The sequence below is a fragment of the Cebus imitator genome, unplaced genomic scaffold (genome assembly GCF_001604975.1).
Source record: "Cebus imitator isolate Cc_AM_T3 unplaced genomic scaffold, Cebus_imitator-1.0 Scaffold9, whole genome shotgun sequence".
NCBI classification, from domain to species: Eukaryota; Metazoa; Chordata; class Mammalia; order Primates; family Cebidae; genus Cebus; species Cebus imitator.
The window spans coordinates 3,896,052-3,916,101 of record NW_016107324.1 but is presented as its reverse complement, the minus strand read 5'-3'; the positions used below and the strand labels follow the sequence as shown (position 1 = coordinate 3,916,101).

Sequence of the window (20,050 nt, the reverse complement as noted above, 5' to 3'; positions counted from 1 at the left end):
CACAATCCGATTGAGAAATGGTTAGTCGTTGTGGCATAGAATAAGAGAAGACGACACTTCAAAACGACGATTTTCCCCCGTCAGCTCATAAGGCACCCACTTATGGAACTTTTTTTACCTTTCTAATTTGCTCCAAATGCCCAACCACCACAGAAGGGTCTACGCTGAGTTCTTCTGCAACTTCTCATGGGGTTGTAAGAGGATCAGCTTCGATGATTTCTCTCAGTTGGTCTTTGTCAACTTCCCGTGTCGGCCACGATGCTCCTCATCTTCAAAGCTTTCATCTCCTTTGAAAACCTTCTTGAACCACCACTCCACTGTACGTTCGTTAGCAGTTCCTGGGCCAAATGCTATGTTAATGTTGCGAGTTGTCTCCACTGCCTTATGACCCATTTTGAACTCGAATAAGAAAATCACTCGAATTTACTTTTTGTCTAACACCATTCCGTAGTCTAAAATAAACAGCAAGTAATATGTTATTAGCAAAAAAAAGCAAGAAGTGCCCATTAAAATGATGATCAACATAACTACATTTATTTAAGAATGTACTCCAATATCAAATGGCAAATTTCAACAAGGCAGAAACCACAATTACATTTGCACCAACCCAATAGTTGTTTTAAAAAAATTTTTGCTGGGCCAGGCACAGTGGTGCATGCCTGTAGTCCCAGCTACTTGGGAAGGTGAGGATCACTTAAGCCCAAGAGTTCAAGTCCAGCCTGGGCAACATAGACGGACCCCATCTTTTAAAAAAATATTTCTTAGGCAGCACATTTCTGAAATTCAAGAAAGGTCAGCAAATGTGGAACATTTGCCCTTTTGTAAGTAGAAGAGTGGGTAAGCTTATTATAAATGGGACATCTCTTCAGCATATCTTCTACAAGTTAACCAGGGAGCTATGTAGCTATAAAAGATATTTGTGGTCACAGTCTAGCTCAGGCTAGGGTGTGGCAGAGACCATCCCAAATCCCCAAGCTGGGCTCAAGGCTTTTCTAAACCCTTCCTTGTTGCAAAATCCCATCTTTTCATGCCCCATTGGTGACATTTAGCTATCTGCTGTAGAGAATGAGAGAGGGTACTAGTTGCATATCTTTATTAAATAACCATTTTTCCTTTTTAAAAAGAGAATAATCCCTGGTGGTCTAGTGACTAGGATTTGGCAAAAAATAGATAGGTAGACAGATAGATAGATGACTGATTGATTGATAGATAGAGAGAGAGGGAGAGAGAGAGAGAGATTGATAGAGAGATAGATATTCTGATATTTTTATTCTCATGCTTTACTCACTCACCCCTCTTTGGAAACCACTTCCCAACACAGCTAAGGGGAGGTTAAACTAATGTGCTTGAAACTTCACCTTAGACTTCAGCCTATAAGAGATCTCTGTCTTTCCCATTTTCACCTAGTTGCACAGAAAACTCACATAGAAGGGGGTAAAGGTATTATTCTTAACATCAAACCATAGTATTTATAAGAAAGAAATTGTGAACTTTAAAGTGTAAAGATAAGGGAACGTTGGAATGGCAAGCCTGCCTAAGGTTTTTCACTCTTTTTGTTTTGTTGTGTTTTTCTTTTTTACCCAACAGTGGGATCTTTCTGTGCTTGCACGAGTTCTAACAACAACACCTACTGGTGTTTGCGTACCGTTAATGAGACGCATAATTTTCTTTTCTGTGAGTTTGCTACTGGCTTTTTGGAGTATTTTGATATGAATACAGATCCTTATCAGGTAAGACAATATGCATGCCTTTTATGAAGGTTGTTGAAAACAGGATAACCAGACATTAGCTTAAAGAGATTGTCCTGTCTCCATTCATAGCTCACAAATACAGTGCACACGGTAGAACGAGGCATTTTGAATCAGCTACATGTACAACTAATGGAGCTCAGAAGCTGTCAAGGGTACAAGCAGTGCAACCCAAGACCTAAGAATCTTGATGTTGGTAAGGAAAAAAAATACTCTTTTTTCTGTATTACCTGGAAAATTCTTTGTGTTACAGAGCTTTCTGCCTTGGGAACATTTAAATGCATAGAAACATAAATACTTAGAGATACTAACTTCAAGATACTTAGAGGAGACACTTTCCAGGCAATTCTAAATAAAATTTGATCTCTAAGTTTAGCTCTGGGTATAATAATGAAAAACTTAATCCACCAAAAGCTTTGGTGAGCATTTCCTCCCAATAGCTCCCACAGGTCTATTCTATTAGTAAACTTTGATTCCTGATAGAAGCATCTGTTAGAAGATGAGATAAAAGTGTTAGGGACTTGTTTGTTATTGCTGTCAACATCAGAAGATGTACTCTAAGTAAACTAAGATATTCTCTTTTTTTAAGAGAACTTTGATGGAAAGACACAATACTCTATTTCTGCTGTCCCAGTTTGGAGTTCTCCCAGTTGGATCCCTGCCCATGACACAGTGAATTACATTTCTTTTGCTAGTATTTCCAATCTGAAACTAGAGATATTGGAGCAGCTCATTAACTTGGGATCTAAAAATATAAGAGGGTCTGAATGGAATCAGCCAGATGTTCCCTTCCAGCTCTGCATGTTAAACTGGCTTATTTCTCCTTCGGTTCATGGAGATGCAGCTCTTTTCAGTGGCGGCCCCAGATCTTTCCTGGTTAATGAAAATACTCATTTCCTCCTCAAGATTTCTGCAGAAATGTAAATACCAGCTGTCCATACAAGGAAGGAGAAAGAACTAAAGCTAGCAAGGGCATGGACCTCGGCACAGCATGCCAACTCCAAAATGGTGAAGGGCTGAATTCACAGGCATTTGGGTGCAGTTTGCAGGAGCTTTCTGTGATGCCGCTGGGTTTTCTCTGTGGGTTTGGTGCAGAGCCAGCATCATCAGCAGTAAAAGTGGGCAGCTTCCTGGGTCATATGCCTTGAAGTGGGTAGGGATTCCCATCCCAGAATGATCAACATCACCACCTGTCATCTTCACCACTGTAGGGTCACAAAGGCTTTTGAGTTCTGGGAGTCCCATAAGAAAATACAAATCCTCAGTTCTCAATCAACACCTCTCAGTTAACACCTAGTGGAATCAGTTGTCAGTCAAGAGCAGACTAGACTTGCAAAATAGGTCTTTTGGTCACTGACCCCACTCAGCTAAAATCTTTTCAAATATCCTGCTTATCTGTTGGCCTTTTCCTTAAATCGTACAAAAAAAAAAGAAAGAAAGAAAGAAAAGAAGGAAGAAAAAAAGAAACAGCCTGCAAAGACTTGGAATCTTAACCAACCATTAGAGGCACTAGAAATATTATACCCAGATATTTCTCCCCAAAAGAACATAGGACTTTTATTGGTGGTGACATACCAACTCTACTTAGTGAAATCTGATCAAGTCCCTTAGTGGTAAAATGACACACCGGGTGGAGCTAGTTATGCTGTTATGCTTCAAGCCGTCCTCTCCACCTTCCAGACTATTCCTATGAGAGATGATTTTTGGCTCATTTTTTTCAAATGTTTTGTCTAAAAATAACCAAAATTTAACATTTTCTGAGAATTACATGGATTTCTGGAAGTACCTTTCCCAGTGCTTTTAAGTGGGCTCTCCTTCCTTTAACACCCACCCATTTTTTTCATATGAACTCTTATTTTTTTATCTTAAACCTTTTCATTTATAGCTTTCAATTCTCATTTTGAACCTGATAGGAAATCTCTGTTGGGCTTCAGCACTGTCTGTATTTAACACCATGTGTTTCTTCCTAGGATTTAGATGTTGTGCATGGAAAACTATATAGTGAATGGTTTTATAAGTTCTAACGCTAACAGAAATTACTCTTGTATTTTCCTATATCAGGAAATAAAGATGGAGGAAGCTATGACCTACACAGGTATTCACACTTTTTTATTCTCCTCGGCAGCTTCTTCCCCAATAATTGCATGATCCAGTCATTTCAACTAATTTCTGTTTCTTACCGTGTTGCTCAGAGCACAGCTGGGGGTGCATGCTTGTTCTAACAGCATTCTCCACCATGTTTTGTCATTGATCACAGATCTGTCATTTTGCTTTCAAATCAGCTCACTGTCCCATCAAGACGTCCCAGAGCATTTACTCACACCAATGCTTGTTTGCTTATTGGATGATGCTTTAAAGCATGGAATGATGTGAAGGAAAAAACAGAATGGCCTTTGGGAGCCCCGGGAGAGGGTGGGAGATTTATCTTCTTTGAGGTACTTAAACATTGATTTGGTGGGGGAGCTTCATGGAAATGGGTTGGAGATTTTATTAAATATAGCATCAAAGGCACAAAAGGACTAATGAGAATTTTAAGAGCACTCTAAAGCTGAAGTTGGAGGAAACAAGGAATTTCCTTGTTGATGGTCATTCGTTAACTCTGGTGCTGAAAAGCAGCAGCCGTAAGACTGAAAGCTCTGCAGAGCAGTGATGAATAAAGATAAGGTGCTGGGAGTTGGGGACAGGGTATCGGGAGTCGAGACACTCATAAACGGCCACACATAGTGGCTCACGCCTATAATCCTAGCACTGTGGGAGGCCAAAAGGTAGGATCGCTTGAGTCCAGGAGTTCAAGACTAGCTAGGGCAATGAAGTGAGACAAAAAAAATTTTTCTTAATTACCCAGGTGTAGTGATGCACACCTGTAGTCCCAGCTGCTCAGCCACTCGAGAAGCTGAGGCAGGAGGATCGCTTGAGCTCAGGAAGTTGAGCCTGCAGTGAGCTATGGTAGAGCCAATGACCTCCAGCCTGAAAAACAGAGTGAGACCCTGTCTCTAAAATTAAATAAAGACACTCAATAGTTTCAACATAGCACCAAGACAACACACCAACATTCCGTAAACAACCCTCAGCCCCATCATTTAATCCCCCTCTAATCCTCATCCATCCCTCGCTGTGCTCTGGAGGGGGACGCACACTCCTGGTGGCCATGTCACTTGCTCAGCTGGCAAAATTAACCATTGCAAATTTTCTACTCTGAGCACAGACCTTAGGCAGGTGTGTCACTTAAGGCAGCTGGGTACTGTCCTTACCACCTCTACTGAGGCAAAACTGAGGCACGGATGTTAACAGTACCCTAGTTAATGAATCCATCTGCAGGAAAAACGTCCATCAAAGATGTGTGGACTTAACTGGTGCCGTCTATATTAATATCTTCTCTGCGTTAATATTTTCTTCATCTGTATTAAGAAGTTTAAAATTAATATACCAAAGAATATTGCTGTTCCCATGCACCCTGTTCGGCCCCTCCAATTTCCAGAGCTATAGTCTTAGATGCCTCCTTATAGAGAGCAGGTCATTAGTCTAACAAGAAGCCAAATGACAACAGGAAAGGTGATAGGGAAGATGAAAACAAAGGAAACTGGACTTTTGGGGACATGTTATAGCCGTTTATGTGTGTCTTCTTTTTTCTATTTTCTCTTGTTCTTCATCTTAACTGTCCTCGACCTGCCCCACACCAACCCCGTGTCATTCCCAGCAAACATAAGACAAAGCAGAAGAATCCACCCTTGAGCTGGTCTCCTCGGGGTATGGGCTGGTGAGGTGATATCCTGCACACCAGGACGACCTTGCCCCCCGCCATTGGTCACATTAAGACATTTCCAAAGTGCACTATTATAAATGGGCTGACCTCTAAATATTAACTTTACAGTTATTTTATGGGGAACTCAATTTATAGCTAAGGGATTTTCAGTCTAGTGTCATGGAAAAGATAAACGGGTATTCACAGATTATTTAAGACATAAGGCTGATCAGGGATGAGTCAGAGAGTCATTCTCCATGAAGTCACCCCTGGCGAACTTTGAAAGGAAGAATGTTTAACTGCACTTTGGGGGTAAATGACAAGCATCTGGGACCCTCCCCATCCCTGAGCCCTGCCACCACCACTCAATGGCCGGTTAATTATTTCTGAGATCATTTTCACATAATCTTGGCAACTTTAGTTGTTGAAAGCATGTGTGCAGGGGCAACATGGTATTACCTGTTGCTTTTTTTTCCTTCTAAGTTCCTTACCAGAGAGCAGATGTAGGGATACTTTATTCAAAATAACTGGCGTTTTCAGACTTTGCCATTTCATAATCCATAAAGCAAGCCATCTTTCAGTGGATATCCACATGGTGGGCAGGAAATCTCGATGTGGGTTACTTAGAAAGTGTCTGCCTAGTCACACTTGGGAACTCACTAAACACCCAAATGCAGTGTTTGATGTGGCCTTACCCGCTCCTTGTATCTTATTGGATTGAATGAGAACAGATGCAAAATAAGCCACCGTATGTACAGAAATGCCAGGAAAACTGCTGTCTTCCAATGGGGTTCAACAGTTCAAAGCCCTCCATTGATGAAATCACTTATGGGATTTCAGTGCCTTCATTCTTTCAGGTTTTGATAGTTTTTAAAAAACTAATTTAAAAGTGTTTTTATCATGAAATTTGATTATAAAATACTTTGAGAGAAATGATAAGAACCAGATCTGAAGAATTTGAAATTCGAAAATCCAACAGAGCATTTTTTAAAATGTATTTTGTACAAGATGGTCTAAATCAATGTTTTTAAACTGTCTTCTTTTTGGTGGATTTTCAAAAATTAATTTTCAGACTTATTTAGAGGGCAGGGTTTGTTTTTTTCTTTTCTGTTGCTGTTCAATTTCTTTTGCTTTTCTTTTCTTTCTTTTCTTTTTCCTTTCTTTCTTTTTCCTGTTCCCTGTGCCTGAGGCAGGAGAGGCAGCTGAAATGCCTTGCATACTCGCCCTGGTCATTTTCCAATTAGGACAAACTCAGAGGGAGAGCACAGCTCAGAAAGTAGCACTTATGACTCAGGAAATAATTTTTGGCTTGATTTGAAAGCAACAACTTCTAAGTGAGTTGCAAAATAGAGAAAAATGAACAGGTTGATGGGTGTTTATTTCTCCCACTGTGTACAAAAGCTGATACTGCCTGCCATCCTTTGAGGGCCAAGAAGAGCTCCTGGCAGCTGTGGCCATGTGTCCCGTGACTGTGTGGAGCAGACGGTCAGTTCTTGGCGGCCTTCCTCTGGCAGGGATGCTTCTTGATCCTTTTGCTCCACTCCCTCTGGGCTGTTAGACCACACTGAGCTCCACCCTCAGCGGCCACACTCTGACCACATTGTTTTGCTCATTTTGATTCATCTCCCCCATAGTGACAGTATGTGCCAAAGGTGACTGTGAGTGACATAGCCGTGTGTTAGTGCCATATAGCACTATGATCACGGGGCTGGATGCTGGATCCCCCAACTAGTTTGAGTTCAAATCCCAGCCTGGCTGGTGGGCCTACTTAGAACAGACCCTGGCAGGGGGCAAGCCCCAGTAAGTGGTGGACATCATTGGTAAAGAATAAAACAGAATGCAGGACATTTATATGAATGAAAGAGTATGGGAAAGGGAATTTAAGTGGTGTGGATTCTAAAGCTTGTTAATATAAGTTATAAGAAAGACAAAAAGGTATTCACCAGCACCACCAATCTCCATCATCAGTCACAGGCAACCAAGAATTGAGCATGCAAGCCCACCTTCTGAACTGCCTGAACCTCTTGAGATGAGAAGAACAAACCAAACCTTCACTGTCCTGCTCTAGGTTACTCTCACAGAGCTTCCCAGGTTCTCTTCTCCCTGTCACGTCTTAGGGACTCCATTTTATTTTAAAGCTGCCTTACTAGCACTGTTGGACTTTTCTGTTTCAGATGCTCAGACAAGAGATGGGGCAGGGGCAGGGTTTGGGGTTAAATGGGCTGGAGGTGAGGTTGACCTCTAAGGTGTTGAGGAGACTTGGGGTGAAGGTCGTTAGGGTGTAGGTCAGAGTCAGCGCCACTGCGTGCATGGAGGTGTGTCATGGAGTGGCAAGTAGGCTCCAAATTCCAGCCAAAGCTCTGCCATGAGAGCTGGGTAATGGCAGGGCTGACAACAGTGGCCACCCTGGTATGGTTAAGGTCAGACTTGGGTTAGTCTAAGCTGTCAGAGAATGCTCATCATTTTTCTTACCTTTCCAATAGTGATTCTACTCTAAAGGCCTTGCTTCTTATGCTATATAAGAAACTAAAGGGCCAGGCGTGGTGGCTCATGCCTGTAATCCCAACACTTTTGGGAGGCTGAGGTGGGCAGATCACGAGGTCAGGAGACTGAGACCATCCTGGCCAACATGGTGAAACCCCGTCTCTACTAAAAATACAAAAAAAAAATAGCTGGATGTAGTGGCACACACCTATAGTCCCAGCTACCTGGGAGGCTGAGACACGAGCATTGCTTGAAGCCAAGAGGCGGAGGTTGCAGTGAGCCGAGATTGCACCACTGCACTCCAGCCTGGTGACAGAGTGAGACTCTGTCTCAAAAAAAAAAAAAGAAGAAGAAGAAGAAAGTAAAGTATAGCATGTGCAGAACTCCTTAAAATCCTGCCCAGACTGCAGAATGAAATGCAGCCTTACTCAGCTTTGATATATAGGGGGAAGATAATAGGCAAAAATGAGTCCTCATTCATCCATGCAACAAATAAAGACAGAAAGAATCTAAAGGACCACGTCTGTGCCAAACCCCCTCTCCACAGGGAGTGCAGCCTGGTGTTAGAATGCACAGGGCAAAGTGCTTTGACAGGCAACGTGGCGCCGTAAGAGCCAGGTAAGGACTCCAATCCAACTCCGAGGAATCAAGGGAAGCTTTCCAAGGGGTTGGTTTATGCCGCATCCTGAAGACAACATTGGAGCGACCCAAACACAGGATGGAAAAGGAAGTCAGTCCAACCAGAAGGCAAGACTCATTTGGAACTTACGATCGGTTCTGTGATGGTGCAAGGGGAGGAGGAGAGAAGGATGAGCTGAAAAGGCAACCAGGGCCTATTTTATGGAGCTTGTTATATGGAGAATATGATACAATTTATCTTCCAAATGGGATGTTGTGACCATGGCGGAGGAGGACTAAAAATAGTTAATTATTTATATTAATTCTATATAAATATTGATATATATTTGTTTACCAATGAACTAGTCAATAGATCTATAAAACAGTTGCATTTTAAACTATTTTCTAAGTTAAAATGTCAAAAATTCTGGACAAATGCCAAATTGAACAGGATACCAGTACAAGAGATACAAACTGGGACCATCCCAGGCAAACCAAAAATATGATCACCCTAATTACATGTGACATCAAAGGATGCAATCTCTGTCCTAAAAGGAATAGGCAGACATTCAAGAGCATTAAACCAGGAAAAATAATATGAGAGGATTTGTGTTGATCAGATTAGGGGACATAAATAGTTATGAGAATAGTTTTGTGGGTCACATTGGTTTGTGGGTCAGTTCTGGCTCTATTGCTTCCCGATTTGAGGACCATTTGCGAACAGTATTACAGCACTTATATGGTGCAGGACTCTCCTGAGTGCTTTCATATATTAATGTATTTAACCCTCTGTGAGGTCAGTACTATCATTATCCCCATTTTACAGATGAGGAAATTAAGCGACAGAGTGACTTAAGTAACTTTCCCAAGATTACACAGCTGATAAATGGTGAAATTCAAACCCCAGGAGTCTGGTTCTAGCTGTGCTGTTCGTCTCTACACTATACTGATTTTCTTGGACAATTTATTTAACTTCTTTTATTATGGCTGAATTTTCTCAACTTTTAAAAGATGATAAGACATATACATAATAATACACAAGGATTTCATGAGATAATACCTGAAAAGTAAGCCCTGAATTCATGTTATTCTATGATTAATGTTTGATAATAAATTTGAATAGTGAGAGATAAATTGTATCAAACAGCCCCGGAATTTTTTTTTTCTTTTTTGAGGTGGAGTCCTGCTCTATTGCCCAGGCTGGAGTGCAGTGACACAATCTTGGCTCACTGCAACCTCCATCTCTCGAGTTCAAGCAATTGCCCTGCCTCAGCCTCCCCAGTAGCTGGGACTACAGGCATGCATCACCACGGCTGGCTAACTTTTGTATTTTTAGTAGAGATGGGTTTTTACCATGTTGACCAGTCTGGTCTCGAATTCCTGTTCAAATGATCCTCCCACCTCAGCCTCTCAAAGTGCTAGGATTATAGATGAAAGCCACTGCACCTGGTCAACCCCAGGAATTTGGAAAGACATTTATCTTCACATTAATGGATGATAAAATTGCAGTTTTTAATGTCAGTGCTATATTAATAAGGAGGAAAAGTTATGTGCATTTACCAATAAGCAGATATGATCAGCCATTGACCACACACAGGTAGTCATCTATAGATAAATGACATACATTATATTTATTTCTATGAGATGGAGTTTTGCTGTTGTTGCCCAGGCTGGAGTGCAGAGGCATGATCTCTGCTCACTGCAACCTCCACCTCCTGGGTTCAAGCAATTCTCCTGCCTCAGCCTCCTGAGTAGCTGGGATTATAGGTGCCTGCCACCATGCCCAGCTAATTTTTGTATTTTTGGTAGAGACAGGGTTTCACCATGTTGGCCAGGCTGGTCTTGAACTTCTTACCTCAGATGATCCACCCGCCTCAGCCTCCCAAAGTGCTGGGATTGCAGATGTGAGCCACCGCTCCTGGCCAATTGGCTTTTATTTGTAAAATAAATAGCTATTCCTGCTGTTTGTCCATAAAATTATGTAGGTTAGAAATTCATGGTCTTCCGGTTGCTCTGCCTATGGAGTAGCCATTCTTTATTCCTTTACTTTCTTAATAAACTTGCTTTCACCTTACTCAAAAAAAAAAAAAAGGAAGAAAGAAAGATATTTATGCTCTTTTTACTATGGCCAATTCTGATTCTGATTTTGGTGTCCTGCTAGTATCCAAAAGCAAACTGTAAATTTACAAATTGTAATTACAATTAAAAATTAAAATTATAAATTTGTAAATTTTTTTACAAATTGTAAATTTACAGTTTGCTTTTGGATACTAGCAGGACACCAAAATCAGATTCTCTGAAATTTCAAAACCTAAATCATATTCCATTTCAAGCTAAATCATATTATGTTTCAAGCAGCATGAAAATCACCAAAGATGCCTACCAATTTGGTCCAAATATTGGAAACCCTGTGCCTTCAGAAAAACAAAAACAAAAAAAAAGCACAGCAAAAATTGGAAAGGCTTAGGAGAAAGGAGCAGATATATTAATGCAAATACTCTGTTTGGGCTCTTTCCATTGTGAAATTTAAATTAATACCATTAGAAGTGAGACTTGGAAGAGAATAGCAATATTAATTAAAATATCCTGCCAGATAGCAACAAGCAACAAATTGTATATAATGCTTTGTGATTTTCTGATCGGTCCATTGCTTGCTTCTTGAAACTGCAGACACCTGCCCAGGGAAATGCAATTTGCAACTGAGCACAGGTACCCAGAATCAGGTATAGATGAGGCCGTAATTGAGGGGTTCTCACAGTTCTGAGGAAACCCAGAAGAATGGCCGGAGAGGCTCTGTGGAGGGAATGATGCTTAATCTTGAAGGCTGAGAGCTGACTGGGATAATGAGGCGGGGAAGAACATTCTAGAAATAAATACAAACAGTGAGGAAGGAGAGCGCCTGGTACATTCAGGACATTACACTTGTTCCTGTGGCTGGTACAGAGGTGATGTGCCAAAGGGGAAGGGAAGAGGCCAGAGAAGCTGCAGGAGTCAGCCTGCGTCTGCAGAAACCATCCCTTCTGCTTCTTATGACACCATCAGCACCTCTTAATTATAACACTGCTTCAGGAAGAGTTAAAATTCCATGCATGAACCTCTCTTAAGTTACCCATCTGTAGAATATACCATGATGTAATTATGTGGTTAGGTTTTTAAAAGTAAGTAAGTGTCATCCAGAAAGAAATGTGACTTGACTTGCGACCTAGGTATGTTCTTGAATTTCTCTTAGTGGATTCACAGCTTTTCTGTTTGCGGGCTTGGGGGATAATTACCTGTAACTTGAAATCATCCACACGTACTCTGAAAATTCGCCTGTCAGAACAAGCCTATCTATACCTTTTCTCTCGGAATAAAGAGCTTTCAAATGGCCCAAGAAAAAGGTTTCCTTTTGTGAACTGAAGACTGGCAGAAACCAGGAGACACATGGAAAGTTTAAGTTTTAATGTTGAAAAAGTATAACTTTCTATTTTGATGTAACTTTACATTTACAGAAAGGTTGCAAGAATAGTTCCAAGAACTGTTACCCCATTTGCTTCATTTTTTCTTGTTCTCTCTCTCACTTTCTCCAAGTATCACACACCTTTTTCTTCTGAATCATTTGCAAGTAATTCGCAAACATCATTCCCTTTATATATAAATGCTTTAGGAGGCATTTCCTAACAAAAACATTCTCTTACATAACTGTTATGCAAAATCAAGCAATTTACCATTTTTACATGCAGTTATCAAATCCACATTCCATATTCAAATGTTAACAATTATCCCAATAATGTCATATTCATTGTTTTTTGCTTTTCTGGCCTGGGATCCAATCCAGAATCACACATTGCAGGAAATTCACCTCTTTCCAGCATCCTTTCATCTGGAACAGTTCCTCAACTTCTCATTATCAGTCACGATATTTTCAAGAGTACACTCCAGTTATTTTGTAAAATGTCCCCCTATTGGGGTTTGTCTGATGTGTCATCAGGATTGAACTCAAGTTGTGGATTTTTCTTTTTTTTCTTTTTTCTTGCTCTGTCTCTCAGGCTGTAGTACAGTGGCACGATCTTGGCTCACTGCAACCTCTGCCTCCAGGGTTCAAGTGATTCTCCTGCCTCAGCCTCCTGAGTAGCTGGAATTACAGGTGCCTGCCACCACGCCCAGATAATTTTTGTATTTTTAATAGAGACGGGGTTTCACCATGTTGACCAGGCTGGTCTCGAACTCCTGGCTTCAGGTGATTCACCCACCTTGGCCTCCCAGAGTGCTAGGATTACAGGCATGAGCCACCTCGCCCAGCCTCAACATCTTTTCTTGTACCTACAGTGATGTAGAGATATATCTAATTGAGTGAACTAATACTTCCAACATAATGTTACCCTGGTCCTGATCTCAATTAAAATGCTTTTAGGGTTTCTCTATTAAATAAGAGGCAAGCCTTAGGACTGATTTATATATACTGTTATCATGTTAAGGAAATAGCCATCAATTCTTTTTTTCTTTAAATGCATTTATCTTTAATTAGTGTTGAATTTGTCAAAAAGCCTTTTTTTAGCATCTATGAAGATGCTCAGATAATTATTCTCTTTAGAGATATTAAATTATTATGATATGTTATATTAATAGATTTGGCAAGAATAAATCCTTACATTCCTGAAATAAATTCCACTGGGTCATTGTGTGTTGCTTTCTTAACACAATATGGAATTCTGTTCACTATTATTTTATTTCAGATTTTTGTATCATATTTTTAAATGATACCAATCTGATTTCATTTTTGTTTTTACTAGCATTATCTTTTAGGTATTATATTAGTTTCTTATTGCTGCTGTAATAAATTACCACTATGCCTTTAAAACAGCACAAATTTATTCTCTGGTATTTCTAGAGGTCAGAAGTCCTAAATGAATCTTGCTGGGCTAAAATCTTCTGGGGGCTCAAGGCAAGGATGTCCTTGCTTTTTCCAGTTTCTGGCAGCTGCCTGCATTCCTCATTCATGGTCTCTTCCTCCATCTTCAAAAACAAAAATGTAACCAATCTTCAAATCAATCTCTCCCCCAACCCCCACCTTCCTATGTTCCTATGTTTTCTGGGGTCACATCTTCTCTAACCCTCCTTCCTACCACCTCCCTTTCCCTGTATAAGGACTCCTGAGATCCCAATGTTCCCATCTGAATACTCTGGGATAGTCCTCACCCAATCTCGGGATCCATGACTGAGGCACATTCACTCAGTCCCTTTTGCCAGGTAAAGGAACTTGCCCATGGTTTCCAGGAATTTGAATGTAGACGTCTTTGCCAGATGGAGTCCACTATTCTGCCCATCACAGCTATCAGTGTTATACTTGCTCTGTAAAAAGAGTTTGGAAGTTTTCTTGAGTTATCTGTCTGCTCTAGAACAGTTTACCAGGATTCTCTTTTCATTGAAGGTTTGGATAAACTTCTCCTGTGAAAGTACATACACCTGATGCATCTTTGCAGAGTGGTTCTTTAGGCTTTCCTTATCTTCTATGGAAATTGTTCTATTTAAGCTTTCTATCTATATTGGATTGTTAAACCAGGTTTAGCCTAAATCTGCCTCCTCACATATTTTAAGTTCAGCCTCAAGGTTTCTCTGTACATTGTGAACTGTAACCTAAATAGAGCTATATACAAACTGTGGCCTACTCTTGTGCCAATCACTGAGTTTTGGCCCATCAAAGATGGCCAACTACTCAAACTGTTCAAATACGGCAAACACTGAGCTTTCACCAATCCGGTTGCGTCTGTACCTCACTTTTGTTTTCTGTACATCACTTTCCTTTGTCTGTTCATAAATCTTTTTCTACCATGCAGCTTCGTTGGAATCTCTGAGCCTACTGTGGCTTGGGAGGCTGCCAGATTTGCAAATCGTTCTTTGCTCAATTAAACCCTGTTAAACTTAATTCAGCTAAGGTTTTTCTTTTAACAGCGTAAACTTCACCAAACTATTTTCCTGAGCAACTACGTTTCATCTAGGTTTTCGAATTTATTCTCATTGAGGTCTGCAAAGTAGTCTCTTGTTTTTGTTTTTGTTTTTGAGATAGGGTTTCCCTCTGTTACCCAGGCTAGAGTATAGTGGCAATCATGGCTCACTGCAGCCTCGGCCTCCTGGGTTCAGGCGATCCTCCCACCTCAGCCTTCTGAGTAGCTGGGACTACAGGCATGTGACACCACACTCAGCTAATTTTTTAAATTTTTATTAGAGGCGAGTTCTTGCTATGGTGCCCAGACTGCTCTTAAACTCCAGGGCTCACACAGTCCTCCCATCTCAGCCTCCCAGAGTGCTGAGATTACAGGCATGAGCCACATCGCTTATGTTTTTAATTTTGTATATTTCAACGATATTTAAAATATTTACCTATTTACCAGTTTATTATAAGGGACATTATAAGAAACGCAAACGAATAGCCAGACGAAGAGGAACATAGGCTAAGGTGCAGAAAACGCAGAAGTTTCTGTCCTTGAGTTTGAAGTGTGTCACCTTCATGGCATGTGGTTTCATTCACCAACTGGAAATCTCTCTGAACCCTGTTACCATTTAAGGTTTTTATGGAGGTTCCATTACATACGCATGATTGATTGCATCATTTGCCATTGGTGGTTAACTCAATATCCAGGCTCCTGTCCCCCCAGAGTTCGGAGGGTTAGAGAGTCCCAACTCTCTAACCATGCCGAAGTCTTTCTGATGATCAGCCCAGCTCCCTAGCCGTCTCCTCAGCATGTGAAAGACACTCTTATCTCCCTGGAGACTGCAACGGCTTTAGGATCTCTGTCAACTGGGAGTAGGCCAAATACATCTTTCTTATTATGCCCCAGTCCTCTGGCCATGAATCCCTTAGTAAAAAGATTACAAAAGTGAAAAGACACTGGCACATTCCTAGAGTTTCATTCAGCCACCAATAATTAGTCCAGTCCATCATTCTGTCATATGAAAATACCTCCTAGGGCAAGGCCACTCTGATTTTGCCAGCCTGAATTTTGCCACTCTGAATTTGCCAGCCTGATTGTGGGTCAGTGTTGGATTGTGTCAGGAGTGGCTTAGCAATATATGACCTCACCCTTTCAGGAGTCTGTATAATGGAGCTAAGAGTCAATGTCATCTCCTGTTCTGAGCCTTTTTTGAGTTGTTAATGTAATATTGGATTTCTCTCATGACTCATGACATAATCCATTTATTCATTCCTTCAGCTTGTTACTATTCTTCCATCTCCCCATTTATAACCAAACTTTTCCACCCTTGGAAGAGACATTAGATTCAGCCATGGTGCTGCTCTACACTTCAGGTAGCAATACTAGTCTAGGATTATTACTAGACTAGCAATACTAGTCTAGCAATTAGTCTTGCCCAGTCTGCTCCCATTCAAATAGAGCAAGGTTACATAGGTGCAGAACTAATGAGCTGTTTTTAACCGCCAGGCAATAAATATATCTGCATTCACTGCTAACCCCAATTTTGCCAAATGGGGTGAAGGCACAACCTGCTCTATCAGGCCCTTAGGAATTCTGACATCATTTCAAAGTATAATGAGGGTTTCTTGCTTAGGAAGCATCCCTGCTTCTGACATCAGCAGTTGCATCTCTGCATCAGGTGCAGCTGATGAGGTGACGAGGCGATGTGCAGAAGACCTGCATCATCACAGCAGCATCCTCTCCTGCCCCTCCTTCTATCCCCCTGCAAAGCAGAGAAATCTGTCCAGTGGGGGACCCTCCCTTAGCCCCCCTCATGTTGAGTGTAACAATATGTAAGCCAGCCTTCAATGCTTTTATCTCCCCTCTCTCCCCATTTTAGACAGCAAATGTTTTACTGCCCATTCCTTCCTATTCTTATGGAACTGTTATTCTAAGGCTAATGTGCACCATTATATGTTCATTTGATGTGAGCCATCTTTGCTCACTTTTGGACACTGTGGACTATAGAATGTGTCCTTTGATCGGAAGAAATGTAACTTGGTGGTCCAAGTTGGTGTAGTATTTTCTGCTCCTATCCTGTCATAATATTTTAAGTGTTTGCATCTACCACTGGGTCTACAAAGCCCAGCCCAGGGTAAGTGTATATTTCTGTTAGGACCCTTGTCTAGCCTCTCGGGGCTGCTGACATTTGTTGCTCCCACGTAATCCACTTGCCAGCTATGTGCAGGATGCCTACCCCAGGGGAATCTGCCCTATAACCATCTGCAATCTCTGGCTCTCTTTTTGGAATGGTGTCTGAGAGTGCATGAGGAATAGGTCTAGACTTAGCCTATCTCTGCATGGCTGGAGCACCACCCCCATGCCCACTCATTTTATGAGCCCCAGTGGCTACCACAAGGGAGCACACCAAATTCCACTTGATGGTTCTGATAATATTTCAATACATATTCTTATTTATTTTTGCTCCATTTGATCTGCCTTGGACTGATATCGCCTATTGTGTTTCTATATATTTCTCATTGCATATTCTATAATTTCTTCTTTATCAAGATAGTTGCTCTTTTCTTTTTCCTTCAGAACTTAGTAAGTTGCATTTTGGTAGTTGTTTTTGTACTTACACATTTTTAATGCCCTTAATCCCTGGGCGGGGGCGGGGGGGTTCTTTCTCTTCTGTTTCTTTTTTTCTTTCTTTCTTTCTTTCTTTCTTTCTTTCTTTCTTTCTCTTTCTTCCTTTCTTTCTTTCTTTCTCTTTCTTTCTTCCTTTCTTTCTTTCTTCCTTTCTTTCTTTCCTTCTTTCTTTCTTTTTTCTCTCTCTCTCTCTCTCTTTCTCTCTCTCTCTTTCTTTCTTTCTTTTTTTGTAGAGGCAGAGTTTTACCATGTTGGCCAGGCTGGTCTCGAACTCCTGATCTCAAGGGATTCACCCACCTCAGCCTCCCAAAGTACTGGGATTAGAGGCGTGAGGCACCACGCCTGGCCTAAATCTCTGTTATCTTATTTAACCTTTTATTATCTCATTGGACAATTTTTAATGGCCTTCTTTCACTCCCAACTATGACCTGACACTTACTTAGTGAGCTTATTCTCTTAGGTCTGTGCTACCTCTCACATTTTTAGCTGCATTATTTCTACTGTGTTCTATAAAATGCATATATTATTTTTTCACTCCTCTTCTACCTTTATGTTTATCCTAGATCTGATACATCTGTTAAATGTGCACCCTTATATTTTTGCTGCAGTTTCCCCAGTGATTTCTTGGACCAACAAGTCACATCCTCTGGAAGATCGCTGAAGACGAGCTGATGTGCACTGTATCCCCTACTTTCTTATGTGTTTCAAACTGTCCCTCTGTTGCCTTGATACTTGAAGGAGAGCTGGACTGAATATAAGATGCTGGGTTCATATTTTAATCCCTGATTTAAGACGGCTTTTCCATCTCAGATGCTTGATTGAGAACACTTAATTCAAGCAGCACTGGCATGCTGTGGTTTTCTGCACTTTATAGTTTATTTTGCCAGGGGCATTTTCTTGAGATGATCTTTTAAATTCTTGTTTTGTTTTTTTTTTTTACTTTATTTTTGTTGTTGTTGTTGATTTTATTTTTTTAAGTCCATTGTACATGTGCAGGAAGTGCAGGTTTGTTACATAGGTAAACGTGTGCCATGGTGGTTTGCTGCACCTATCAACCCATCACCCAGGTGTTAAACCCAACATGCATTAGCTGTTTTCCCTGATGCTCTCTTTCTCCCCCACAACTCCTCAACAGGCCCCAGTGTGTGATGTTCCTCTTCCTATGTCCATGTGTTCTCAATGTTCAGTTCCCACTTATAAGTGAGAACATGCAGTGTTTGGTTTTCTGTTTTTGTGTTAGTTTGCTGAGGATAATGGCTTCCAGCTTCATCCATGTCCCTGCAAAGGACATGATCTTGTTCCTTTTTATGGCTGCACAGTATTCCATGGTGTATATGTACCACATTTTCTTTATCCATTCTATCTTTGATGGGCATTTGGGTTGATTCTATGTCTTTGCTATTGTGAATAGTGCTGCAATAAACATATATGTGCATGTGTCGTCATAATAGAATGATTTGTATTCCTTTGGGTATATACCCAATAATGAGACTGCTGGGTCAAATGGTATTTCTGGTTCTAAATCTTTGAGGAATCACCACACTGTCTTCCACAGTGGTTGAACTAATTTACATTCCCACCAACAGTGTAAAAGCGCTCCTGTGTCTCTGCAACCTTGCTAGCATCTGTTTTTTCTTGACTTTTTAATAATCACCATTAAACATGAGACGGTATCTCATTGTTCTACTTTCTTTTATAGTAATTTGATATAGAGTTAGGCTGCTTTTATTTCATGAATATGTAGTATTTACAGGTCTCCTAGCTTAAGAGAATTCTTTTCTGTGAGTGTAACTAAGTATACTTTATCTTTTTATTTTATTATTATTTGGGAGTGAAAGTGAGAGAGGTTGTATGTCTTCCAACTTTTCGTATCTCTTTTTTCTTGCAGGACCTGAAATTTCCACCTTTTGCTTCCTCCTTCTTTTACCACCCAGTTTCCAAAAGGTTTCTCCCTTCACTCTTCCTTTGTACCCTTTTCTTCCCAAAGCAATGGCTTCCAGACTGCTGCCTTGAATCGTGGACAGGCATCCCTAAGTCCCATCCTCAGCGTCAGTGACGCCATGGCTCACCAGGACCCTTTACAGTATTTTATGCAAAAGATTGACGTTCTTTCCACCAACAGCTTCCAGTCAATCTTTAACTCCACTGACACTTCCCTCTTCTGTCTTCCATACTGTTTTCCCAAGACTTGTAGCCAAAGGGTGACATTCAGCTCTGCTGGAATTTGGTGTTAACTTTTTTTACTTACAGGTGATCTGAAGATTGTAGGATTCTCTGTCTTCTCGCTAGACTAAGGGTGTGGGTTTGGTGTAGTTTTATTTATTCTTCTTGCTGATCTGTATGGCTTTATGGGTGTTCATTGCCCTGATCTAGGCCACCTCTTTCCAAACGGTACTTAGGCACAACTAGAGAACAAGTGTTGTTTTCTGCTGGGTCACAGTCATCCTGGAGATATGGAAAGATCTAGAGAGAGAAAGCTGGTGCCTTCTTAGCATGTAAGAAAGCCACGCAGTTATCTAAGGCACAAATATATCTGGGACATAGAACTTTCAGGGCAGAAATACGATCAAAGAAATAAATCCAGGCATTTGATTTGAAGAACTTAATTGCATTCAGATTTGCTTTTATACTGAGTGTCAGAGAATATAAAATGAAAATCTCGTACTAAGCATTGCCTGTTACATTCAAATACTTTCAAATTTGTCATTCACCCAGCAACCTTATTAGTAGTAATGATTTTATCACACAACTATTTCTTTTTTTTATTATACTTTAAGTTCTGGGGCACATGTGCAGAACGTGCAGGTTTGTTACATAGGTATACATGTGCCTTGGTGGTCTGCTGCCTGCATCCCCCCGTCATCTACATTAGGTATGTCTCCTAACGTTAGCCCACCCCAATCCCCCCACCCCCTGCT

At 40.8% G+C, this 20,050-nt stretch overlaps 1 protein-coding gene across 5 annotated transcripts in view; it reads left to right on the top strand.

The window, feature by feature from the left end:
- SULF1 (sulfatase 1) overlaps positions 1 to 20,050 on the top strand; it is a 197,138-nt gene that overhangs the window by 174,204 nt on the left and 2,884 nt on the right. For 3 of the 5 annotated variants that reach the window (XM_017544777.1, XM_017544769.2, XM_037744303.1), the window contains 2 exons: positions 1,588 to 1,730; positions 1,821 to 1,944. In XM_017544777.1, coding sequence (XP_017400266.1) covers positions 1,588 to 1,730; positions 1,821 to 1,944 — 267 coding nt within the window. Of the gene's footprint in view, positions 1 to 1,587; positions 1,731 to 1,820; positions 1,945 to 3,809; positions 3,844 to 20,050 lie in introns of all 5 variants that reach the window. The other 2 variants (XM_017544802.1, XM_017544796.2) reach the window with 1 other exon arrangement.